Here is an 11,574-nt window from a genome sequence, read left to right as displayed (position 1 = left end):
ACTTGCTGTGGGTTTGCTAGTGCTCAGTGGTCCTTCAGGAAAGAGGGCAGTTTGTACCTGACCTCTTGTCTCAGCCGTGATTAGATGGACAGATCACATCTTTGAAATTGAGAGATTCTTGGTTGACAGTGTGTGAGTCATGAAACATTAAGCAAATCTTGTTTTTTTTTTTTTTTTCATTAAAAAACAATTAGTCACAACCTCGAGCTAATGGCCGGATATAGCTCAACAGTCAGCAGATGTGGTTCTCATTTGAAATAATGAAGATGAGAACCATAATCCCTCATGCTTGCCTAGGGCTTTACCAGCTCACAGAGACCATTCACACCCCATGTCCTTAATAATCCCCAGAAAAGCTCTGTAAAGCAGGTAGGGCAGGTGCTCTCACCCATTTTGTGGATGAGAAGACAGACCCAGAGCTTCAGCTATCAACCCAAATTTATGCAGTGGGTGTCTGGCACAGCTGGGCCTCCTCTCCCACCTCCATCCTCTGCCCATGCTCCTGACCCTCGATCTTTTCTCCCTCTTGTTCCCAGTTCCCACTCTGGGTCCCAGTTCTGCATAGCAAGGGCTTGGCTCTCACTTTGATGCTTTATTCCTTCCTGGCTTAGGTGGCCAGCTCCATTCACTTCTGGAGCGTGATAACCCCTTTCACAGAGCCCTGCTCTTCATGGGAACTGACTCATATGGGGACTTGGTGACATGAATGCACAGATCAAATGCAGAAAGGAAAGGAGTTTTCTTCCAGGGTGGCTGTTTGCCATCTGGATCTGGGATCCCTGAAGCCATTTAAAATCTGGGAGGCAAGACACAAAAATCCGGGAAGTTAAATGTCAACAGAAGATTTAGAAAGCTCAAGACAAGACTAGTAGAGTTGGTACTGTTCTTGAGTGGGTTACAGGCACTTGCAGTGGTGCCTTCACCACTTTCCCTGGGGCCGGAACTAGTGCTTCTTGGTTCCTACCTGGTTCCTCCCAGAAATGTCAGGCTGACAGTTCCTGATTTGGGTGATCAGGCTTTTTCAGCACATGAGAGTTTGCTAGTTTCTAGTTGTATCAGAATGTCTGGCTTCCAATCCAAACCCAGATGGAGGAAGAAAATTAGGATTCTAATTGCCCAAGTCAAAGACTCAGTTGAAGTCCGTGTGCCCCCTGGTGGTAACACTAGGTGAACTGCAGCTGACTTGGCTCACCCACTTGCTGGTGGGGCCTCCAGCACTTCCTTCACTGCCTCTTGTCCCCATCAGACCTGAGCTTGGAGTAAATGCCCCCTCCCAGAATTCATCATTAAAACATGATCTACTTACTAAGGGTTTTAATGGGTACATCATTGCATATATTCAAGAACACCCTTGGATTATGGAAGCTGGGGTGGAAGGGGGCTCAGACGAACACCTTATTGTACATTATGACCCAGAAAACTATGCTGATGGCAGCAGTGCTCCACCCCAAGGTCTTGTCTCTACCACCATTTCATGAGTTTTAGTAGAACCACTCAGTGCTAGTTTTGCTCAGAAAAAAACTATGCCAATAAATATTTGCAGTGTGTTACTTTGGGCAAGGCATGGAGCTAGGCTTAGAGAAGGAAAATTGATGGGGCAAGAGCATTGTCACCCTGGAGCATTAAAATCTGTGAAATTAGAAACAAACATCAGAGAAGTTAAAGTTCGGTACAAGCTTTAGGAAGCCTCAGACAAGACTGGGATGATTGTCACTGTCCTTGGGTGGGTTACGTAGCCTGTCTATATTTCATTTCCTAATCTATAAAATTAGGACAAAAATCAAACTTTCCTCATGAAACCTTGTGACAGTTTGATGAGTTAATGCCTAAAGTGCTTAGCCCAGAACATGGCACGCTGCATGGGCTTAATAAGCATCCACTGCTATTATTGTCATTGTGATCACATGTGCCAGTTGCTATAGGAAGGTATAGTCTGAGATTTCTGTAATATAGATGTGGGCACTTTGGCTGGGCCCTTGGTGGGAGGCTTTTTGGAGGAGCTGGGAGTTGGGGGCTTAGAGTCTCAGCATCCATGGGTCTCACCTGCCACCTGGGCCTTAAAGATGAGTTAATGAGATGCACAGCACAAACATGAACAGAAGGTGGGCAGGGGGAGAGCATGGAGGCAGGCACAGTTAGTGTGGCTGGGGAGGGGATGTGTCTAGGTGGCAGGAAGGGCTGCACCACCCTGGGAGTGGAGATGGGGGCTGTGGGCTCAGGGTGCTAGGCTGAGGGATAAGGTTCAGTAAGGGTGCACAGTCCAGAGGATATTCCAGGACTGGGGATTGGGAGGTGGTGGGCCAGCGTGCTGGGCCAGGGAAGGGAGGCACTTCTGGTGCCTCAGGTGAGAGGAGGTAGCTGCCAGCTACAGAGAGGGATAGATATGAGCCACAGAAATGTAGCCTAGACAGTGAAGACAGAGAAGGAGAGGCTGGAGATGACAAAGTATGTCAGGCTTGGTGAGCACAAGAAAGTTGGTGCCTCTATAGGCAGGGACATTGATAGGAGGGAATGTGGAGAGCAGAGGAGTCTTTCTTGGGATGTTCTGAGTAGATGGGGTTTGTGGTCTTCATCTGGAGATTCCAGGAGGTAGGGATGGAGCCCAGTGGAGAGGGTAGGGCTGGACCCCTGGATGAGGGGGGTCCCTGGCTTGTTGGAGGATTGGGGGTCTCAGAAGGGGTGGGAGGATATAAGGATCAGTCCTGCGGAGTCCCCATGTGTTGAGGAAAAGCTTTCAGGGAAGGAGGAGAAGGGCCACAATTTCCCCGGTAGCCCTTACAGCATGAATGGTACCATGCAGGCCCTGGGGATGTGGTCATCACCCAATGCCTGTTACAAAGGGGACATATTTAGTGATCTGTGTTGTCCTCATTGGAGGCAGAAATCACCTTGGAAACTAAGGGGACAGTTTTGGTGGAGAGTGTAACCTTCCCCTTCTTGGATTTTGTCTGTGTGCTGGCCAGTTGTCTCAGTGCCTTTCTCAGATGTTTCCACTCATGCCCCAGGGCTGCAACCGGCTGAGACCTGGCACTGGCCGAAGCAGTATGCGAGCCAGAGGCCATCCCTAAGACAGCATAGGCATGTCAGTCTCCATACTGAGGTGTTCCCTTCAGCACCTCTGGCCCACACATGTGGTTAGAAGGAACAATGACCCCAGAGAACTTGCAGGTTGAGGCAATCACTGCTGGTGAGTTTCAAATATATATAACAGATAGTTATGTATGATTAAGGATGAATTCCATGATCCAGCAATCCCACTTCTGAGTATATGCCCCAAAGAATTGAAAGCTGTGACCCAAAGATGTATTTGTACACCCATGTTCATAGCAGCATAATTCATCCCATAGTTAAAAGTTGGAAACAACTCAAGTGTCCATTGACAGATGAATGTATAAATAAAATGCATTATATACATATGATGGAATATTATTCAGCCTTATAAAGGGAGGAAATTCTGCAATTTGCTATGGATGAATCTTGAGCATATTATGCTAAGTGAAATAAGCCAATCACAAAAAGATAAATACTGCATGATTCCACTTACGTGATGGTCTTATAGTATTCGAATTCATACACAGAATGTAGAATGGTTGCCAGGGGCTGGGGGAGGGGAACAATGGGGAGTTAGTTTTTATTTTTTTATTTTTTTTTTTTTTGGGAGTTAGTTTTTAATGGGTATAGAGTTTCAGCTTTGTAAGATGACAACAGTTCTGGACATGGGTCGTGGTGATGGCTGTACAATATTATGAATGTATTTAATGCTACTGAATTGTATGCTTAAAATGGTTAAAATGGTATTTTTCATGTTATATGTATTTACCAAAATTTCAAAAAAAGGAATGAATTCCAAGGTTCATTTTTATTGAAGCTAAAGTATCACAGATAAAATGGCACACACATAAAAAGATGTCCAAGCAGGGGGCATGGTATGGCATGTTGAGATGGGGTTGGCCTTCATGCCCAGACCAACAGCATGACCTGGGCAATCAGCTAATTACATAGATGTCTCATGTGTAAAATGAATATGGCAATCCCTGCCCTGCCACTGCCCGGGGCTGTTATGTGGCATGGGGGAGTGAGTTTGTGCAGTCTTTCTGTAAACTATAAAATGTCACGCAAAATCCATGCAGTGTCTGCACTTTACTATCTTTTTTTTTTTTTTTTTAAGATTTTATTCATTTATTCACGAGAGACACAGAGAGGCAGGACATAGGCAGAGGGGAAGCAGGCTCCATGTGGGGAGCCTGATGTGAGACTCAATCCCCTGATTGGAGATCATGCCGTGAGCCCAAGGCAGATGCTCAACTGCTGAGCCACCCAGGAGTCCCTGCACTTTACTCTCTTGAGTCAGGGCTCAACCTTGTGAGATACTCCAAGTAGGGCTACGATGGGCTTTTCTGGCATGTGGCTGCTCATTTCAGGGTGTGTGGGGCCTGTGGCTTATTGGAGTCCTATAGGGTTCTTATAGGCAGCTGCCAGGATGGGTTCTGCAGGACATTTTGGGCTGCAGACCGTATGCATGCTCAGAAGGACTTTGCAGCTTTTCTCAGCCATGTTCTGGGAGGGTATTAAGCCTTACTGTATTAACTTTTCTCCTGTGCATTTAGGATCATACTAAGTGAAATGAGGAAATAGACACAGAAAATAATCCATGAGGTTCCATGAAGAATCCCAGTTGAGCAAGCCTGGGACCTCCCACTCCAATTTCTACACCAGGGCTCCACAGGGAATGAGAGGCCTGAGAGGCAGGGACTCATCCAAGCTTCCACAGAGTTGGTGGCAAAAGCCAGCATTCAAAACCAGGTCCTTAAATGCCAGGCCAGGACTGGGTGACATGACCATTTCCATTCCTTCTACATTTTCAAACTGGAGCAGTGAATTTGTTGAGTTTTTACCCCCAGACCACCCTATCTGTAGGAGTGGTGGGCTTGGGAGGGCTGAGCCGTGCCCTCCTTTTCCGTGAGAGCTGAGCTCACAGCTCTGGCTGGTTCAGGGCTGTGTGTGGCTAAGTGCACCAGAGCCCTGGCATGGCTGGAGGCGGGGCAGCCGCTAAGTGGTTTCTGAAAAAGGGCAAAAATGATGGGAAAAGCTCTGGGATCCTCTGGGAATCAGAGCCACGGCAACAGCAGCTGCTGCCATTGCTGGAAGCATTTTCCTTGAGTGCCAGAGCATACCCACGGTTCATCCCTGCCAGCGCAGAACAACCGCGACCTGGGGAGAGGCCAAGGACCCTCACAGAGGCAGGGGAGGCAACTCTTCTCCCCACACGAATCCAACTCTCCCTTCAAATAACAACGGCCTTGGAGCTTGCTGGTACCTGCCGTGTCTGGAGTGTGCCTGAGTCTAGCTGGTGAGTCTTTTTTATTGTTTGATGGCTAATGTAGATGTTAGCTTTTAGAATGGCATAGTGAGCTGTCAGAAGCTGAGCCTTTCATCTGTCTAGCTGTGTGACTATGCACAGTTCAACTAGCCTCTCAGCACCTCATTTACCCCCTCTGAACACAGGATAATAACAGTGGCTGCTTCAAATGTGGTGGTGACACTTAAGTGAAGCTACAGCTGTGGTGCACTTAGCGTGGCTAATCGTAAACACTTGGCAAGTGATAGTGGAGGTTGCTATTGTCAATGTGTATCATTTGCACCAGAGTCATCCTGGACATCCATCCTGGAGTGAAGAGGCCATGGCTCCTGCCGAGGCCAGTGGTTTGTGGCTGGAGGTTTCACTGGATTGCCCTCTCTGGACTGAAGCGGTGCTGGGCTGGGAAGCAGGAGTCCTGGGTTCTTGTCTAGGCTCCACTTATTCTATGTTTTGGGTAGAGTTCTTCTGGATCTTCATCCATAGTTTGGGTATTCCCAGATCTCCATATCTCTTTAGGAAATACTCATGTAGGCCAACAGGGCAAAGATGATCTGGGTTGGGTCCTGGACCAGCTCCCAAGAGCCTGCAGGGAGGCTAGAGGCAGACAGATGCTTTGAGCAGAGAGGGAGCAGGAGAGCCGCACCCAGGATGTCTCATCTGGATTGGGGAGAAAATAGAGGCTTCTCCTGGATGGTGGGCATTGTCCTCCCTGGCTCTGGAGTTGAGAAAAACCCAGAGGCTAAACCAAGTCTTTGCTAAGCAGGGTCACTTTTTCAGGTCTGTCCTTTAGTCCAGATTGCTATTTGTGAATCTTACATAAACCAGAACCACCATCTCCATCAGACACTCCAAGTCATGGTTGGAAATTCCCCCATCATTGTAGAACATTCCACTGTGACAGGTACATTGCCATGGAGCTCATGTGCTGGACAGACTACCCTGTCCCTGTCTACCCCACAACCCAGAGCAAATGGCTTCTTGGTCCCTGTCCTTCCCTCTGCTCCTGAAGAAGCTTGGTTTCCAGTAGGGAATTAGGTGCGAGGCATGCAGCACAGATTTGGGGTTTGTTTCTTGGGTTTGGTTATATTCAGACCAGAGGAAGAGGCAAAAAGAAATACCATGGAAAGGTTTTGTGGAGGCTCCTGCTAATGGGTACTCTTGTTGGGATGTTAAGAGCTGTGAGTCAGGCAGCAGGTTTATTCTTCATTTTGTGGCCAGTCCCATCCAAGGGGTCAGCCCTGGGAGAGCCAGGCCTGGCATATGGCCACATCTTACTTATACTTCATTTTGGGCTTTGAGCTTTTAGGGATGCTTGTTTGAGCAGGAAGGTGCTACAGGCTGGGGCTTCTGATTGAAAGGGCACCATCTCTGCCTGCCTGGCCCAGGGCTGGGGGACCCTGGTCTGATCTGCCCCCACCCCACCCTGAGGTGAGACCTAGGGCTGAGTTTAATGGCTGAGAAGAGCCTGAGCCTTCAGAGAGGTGGTGGAGTGCTGGAGATGCTCTGGGGTCAGGCTACTGCGTGTCCAATCCAGGTCCCCACTCTGCCTGTGTGGCCTTGTGTAACCACTGTGTCTGAGTTTCCTCATCTGTCAAATATTTACCTCTTAGAGATATGAAAGTGAAGTGAGTGCATGGGAAGTGCTAGAACACCATCTTGGCACAGCACAGGCTCAAGCATGTCAATTATTTTCATTCTTACTCATCTCCTGTGCCTTTTAAAGGGGACAGGCTCCCCTTAGTATGAACAATCCTGACCAGAGAGTTATCTTCTGAAAGCATAGACGACTGCTGGTGTTCATTCATCTGAAGCTTCTCATGGCTTCCTGCCATCTACACAATAACATCCACATCCTGTTCCTTGACATTCAAGGACAGTAGCCATTTGGTTCCAACCCGACTGCCTGCCTCCCAGTCCACTGGCTTGCTCTCCATCAGGTATTCTGGGATCCCCATCCTCTTCCTTCAGTCCCAGACCAACCCTGCTCTCCTTCCAGGCCCAGATCCTCTGTCACTTCCTCCAGAATCCTTCTTCAGGACCCTGGCCCCCCCCTCCTGTGATATCCCTGCCTCAGCCAGCACCTGGTTTCTGTCTTAGATGGGGCCTGAATGCTCTCTGTACCCCCAGCACAGGCCTGGATACCCAGTAGGATTCAGCAGATGGGTATTGAGTGATGGAATGAACAAATGGGTGAGTGGTTGGAAATGGGATTCTCTGTGGCTGGGAACACTTCCTGCTGCAGAGTTTCCATCTGATGGATGACCCAGAGAAATACTCAGGCCCTCCTCAAAGTGGAACAACAGGCAGGAGGGAAAATGGGTCTATCTTATTCACAGGATGTGGAGTGGTGATGCTGCCTCATTTTCTTCCCCCAAGGATCTGGGCATCAGATCATAGCTGATTTATTGTTAAGGCCCAGCCATGTGTTCTGAGTGTTCACTGCCTGAATGTACACTTGAAAATGCAGGTCTTGGGGTGCCTCCCATTCCTTCAGTGGCATTTTCTGGAATCCAGCCACTGCTGGAACATGAATCTTGCTTACTTCCTATGCAAATGGGAATAAAAAAAGGTCTGTATGTGATCTCTTTCCTGTCCCCCACAGTGACCAGCACAACATTTTTTTTTTTTTCATCAAGAGGGGGATCAAGAAAGCTCCCTGCTCAGGAGGTCACTGGGTGTGGATACGTCAGTGCTGGATAGAAATTGCTAGACTGCATAATGGACGGTGCAAAGAGGACCCTGAAGAATGATGGACAATCAACTCAGGCCACTCAGGAGGGGTTGGGAGCATGGGCAGTACAGAGCTTGGAGGTTTGTTGGGCCCCAAGAGGAGGTACTGCAGGAGCAAAGGCCTCTGAGATGCAGGACAGCTTTGGGTACTAGAGAGAGGGGATGCCCCACTGGATGGAGGGAAGAGTGGGAGAGGAAGTTAGGAAGGGAGTGGGAAACAGTATCAAAACTAGTTCATGGCTGTATGTGCTGGCATGAGCTGCCACCCGAACTCCACATGTTCAGACCTAGAAGGCCTGAACCAGCCCTGAATCACTTAAAGTTTAAAAGTTCAAGGAGGCTTGAAATATGCTAATTTCACAAAAATGACTAAAAGTACAAAAAATCTCCTACAGACTCAGCAGTTATAGCCACCAGGTTGAACAGCACAGGCAGCTGAGCACATGGCTGGTGACGGGACACAGGGCACAGGAGGCCATTGCAGAGGAGTGGGAGTGTGCCGGTCTCTGCTGCCTCCTTGTTTGTAGATACACAGCCTGCCTTGCTCTTTAGGGTTGAGCCATTCTCATCACAGACTTCTCCCCGGAGTGCACAGTCAGTGACAGCTCTTCCATTGCCCCCCTTACTCTGATCTTGGAGGGAGGCAGAGCCGTGGTTATCATCCTACTTTGCAGATGAGGCACCTGAAACCCAGAGAGGAGAGAGTACATTCAAGTCCTTCAGAGCCTGATGGCTCCAGGTTGGGGGACCCATCACTCCTGATCCCAATGCCTGTGGGGCTGCTAGGCCTGCTCACCCCTGGGGCTCTGAGCTAGAAAGTACAGCACCTCTGGAAGCTTCATTTCTGGGGGGGTTAGTGCCAATAGCTGTTTAACCTCTGGGGCTGCTTCACAGGGGCTTCTCCTTGCAAAAGCAATGAGGGCAAATGAGGACTAGAGTCATGTAGTCCTCAAGCTGGGAACAAACCTGATCTTGGTGGCTACCTGCAGGCTGCCTCTTTGGCCACAAAAGATCTGGCAAGGATGAAGAATTGGGGAAGCTCCGATTCAGGGGGGTCTGAGGACCCGCCCCAAGAGGACTCCTGCTTAGACCCCCTGGATGGAGACCCTAATTCCAGGCCAGTTCCAGCCAAGCCCCACATCTTCCCTACGGCTAAGAGCCGCAGCCGACTTTTTGGAAAGTGTGACTCAGAGGAGGCTTCTATGGATTGCTCTTATGAAGAAGGCCAGCTAGCCTCTTGCCCAGCCATCACAGTCAGTCCTGTTGTCATGATCCCGAAACATGAGGACGGCCCCACCTGTGCCAGGTAAGCTGTATCTGGAACCTCGGCCCCTTCCTCACCAGGAGCCAAACTGGGTCACCTGGCTGAGGCCCCAGCTATGGAAATACCACATGGTGCTCTAGATTATAAGCTGTAGGTCATAGAACCAGGGAGCTGGGGAGCCTTCAGCAATCATGTGGTCTAGCATCTGCACTCATAGGAGCTTGGGGACACATGGTCATGGATGCTGGCATATATGCTGATCTTAGATGTAGGCTGATCTCTAGCTGTCCAGGCCTTGAATGCTCACCAGTCCTAAACACTTAGTCTGTAAGTTAAAAAGCTCAAAGCCAGGAGGCTTTTATTTATTTTTTTAAAAGATGTTTAGATTTTTATTTATTTATTTATTTATTTATTTATTTATTTATTTATGTATTTATTTATGTATTTATTTATGAGCAAGAGTGAGCATGAGAGAGAGAGAAAGAGAGAGAGAGAGATGAACAGGGAGAGGGGTAGAGGGAGAGGCAGACTCCCCACTGAGCAGGGAGCCCAATGCAGGACTTGATCCTAGGACCCTGGGATCATGGCCTGAGCTGAAGGCAGATGCTTAACTGACCAAGCCATCAGGTGCCCACCAGGAGGCTTTTAGAGAGAAGGTGCAGAACAGTTCTAGTGAGGAGCCCACCAGCTCTTTGGCCTCTACCAAGGCAGGTCAGGGAGGGTGCATAGATTGGCTAACCTCTGGGTAGTGTGAGGACACTTTTTCACTTGTCAGGGGCTATCCAAACCTTTGCAACCCCTGCCTCCAGAGCCCCAGCTCCTAAGCAAGCAGAAAAGTGAGTGGCTTGGGTAGGAGAGGAAGCAGTGGCAGGAGAGACTTTCTAGATGGTGCCTATAGGCAGAGTGGGGACAGAATGAGGGCACATATACCTCACGGTTTCTTATTATATCAGTTTCCTGGACAGTCACCTAGACTAAGGGATGGGTTTTGTATCATGTTTTTTCCCCTTTTGGTTTGCCCTGGCTTTTAGTCATGCTCCCCAACAAGCTCTGAAGGCACATCAGAGTAGTTGGATGAAGGTATTTTCTGGCCCATAGGCAGCCGTCCCAGGACTCTGTGACTACTGGATCTGAGAAGAGCCTCAAGCTCTATGATCGCAGGAAGATATTTGAGGCTGTCGCTCAGAATAACTGTGAGGAGCTGCAGAGCCTGCTGCTCTTCCTGCAGAAGAGCAAGAAGCACCTCATGGACAGCGAGTTCAAAGGTAGCCCTGGAAGGCCAGATTCCTGGGAGAGGCCCCGCTGCCATGCCCTGCTCTGACCCTCACTTTGTCTTGCAGACCCAGAGACAGGGAAGACCTGTCTGCTGAAAGCCATGCTCAACCTGCATGATGGGCAGAATGACACCATCCCCCTGCTCCTGGAGATTGCCCGTCAGACGGACAGCCTAAAGGAGTTGGTCAACGCAAGCTACACAGACAGCTACTACAAGGGTGAGGACGAGGACAGGGTCTGGCATGGCTCTGTCCGCAAGCATGCCTGGAGCCAGGAGGCATTGTCATGCCTAGGCGAGTCTCTCAGCTCCTTGCTCCCTGGACCAGCCACTGAGATGGCATCTCCTGGTTCCAGGGGGTCCTTGCCTCCCCCACCTGCTGGACTTGGTTTCTCTTCATATACATCCTGGTCCTATCCTCCTCTCTGTGGACTTGGTGTTCTTTGCCTCTGGAAGCCATGGCTACTCTCTCTGCTACTGTTCCTTGACCTTGGGCAGTTTTGACTACTCCAGTTCCCAGTCTGTTGTTCCCTTGGGGATTTCTACTCCTACCTCAGGGACTCCTTGGGCCCCCTTTGGGCATTCTGGCCTGCTCTCCTCTTGTGCAGGGGAGTCTTCTGGCACTTTCTGCCCAAGTCTTGCCCCTGCACCTGTCCAAGCACAGGACTGTGAGTACAAAGCAATAGCACCCATCCTCCACAGGCCAGACAGCCCTGCATATTGCCATTGAGAGGCGGAACATGGCGCTCGTGACCCTCCTGGTGGAGAACGGGGCAGACGTCCAGGCTGCAGCCAATGGGGACTTCTTTAAGAAAACCAAAGGGCGGCCTGGCTTCTACTTTGGTAGGGAGACCATGTGGTAGATGCTTGGCTTTTTGACAATCACTAAGGGGAGGTTTAGGGTGGAGACAGAGGGATTTGGAGGCTGGGTGGTCCAGGGACCAAACT

At 49.5% G+C, this 11,574-nt stretch overlaps 1 protein-coding gene across 6 annotated transcripts in view; it reads left to right on the top strand.

Annotated features, from left to right (window-relative positions):
• The first annotated feature begins 2,374 nt into the window (after window positions 1-2,374).
• TRPV1 (transient receptor potential cation channel subfamily V member 1) overlaps window positions 2,375-11,574 on the top strand; it is a 33,304-nt gene continuing 24,104 nt past the window's right edge. For 2 of the 6 annotated variants that reach the window (XR_011999766.1, XM_025987942.2), the window contains exons 1-4: window positions 6,995-9,395; window positions 10,452-10,618; window positions 10,694-10,846; window positions 11,329-11,469. Coding sequence is in view for 4 of the 6 variants with exons in the window: in XM_025987942.2 (XP_025843727.1) it covers window positions 9,112-9,395; window positions 10,452-10,618; window positions 10,694-10,846; window positions 11,329-11,469 (745 nt within the window). In the remaining 2 variants the exon portion in view is untranslated. Of the gene's footprint in view, window positions 5,351-6,994; window positions 9,396-10,451; window positions 10,619-10,693; window positions 10,847-11,328; window positions 11,470-11,574 lie in introns of those variants that run through there. The other 4 variants (XR_011999767.1, XM_072747981.1, XM_072747979.1 and 1 more) reach the window with 3 other exon arrangements.

Source organism: Vulpes vulpes, chromosome 2, assembly GCF_048418805.1.
Source record: "Vulpes vulpes isolate BD-2025 chromosome 2, VulVul3, whole genome shotgun sequence".
In the NCBI taxonomy this organism is placed as follows: Eukaryota; Metazoa; Chordata; class Mammalia; order Carnivora; family Canidae; genus Vulpes; species Vulpes vulpes.
This window is presented reverse-complemented; position numbering and strand designations above follow the sequence as displayed.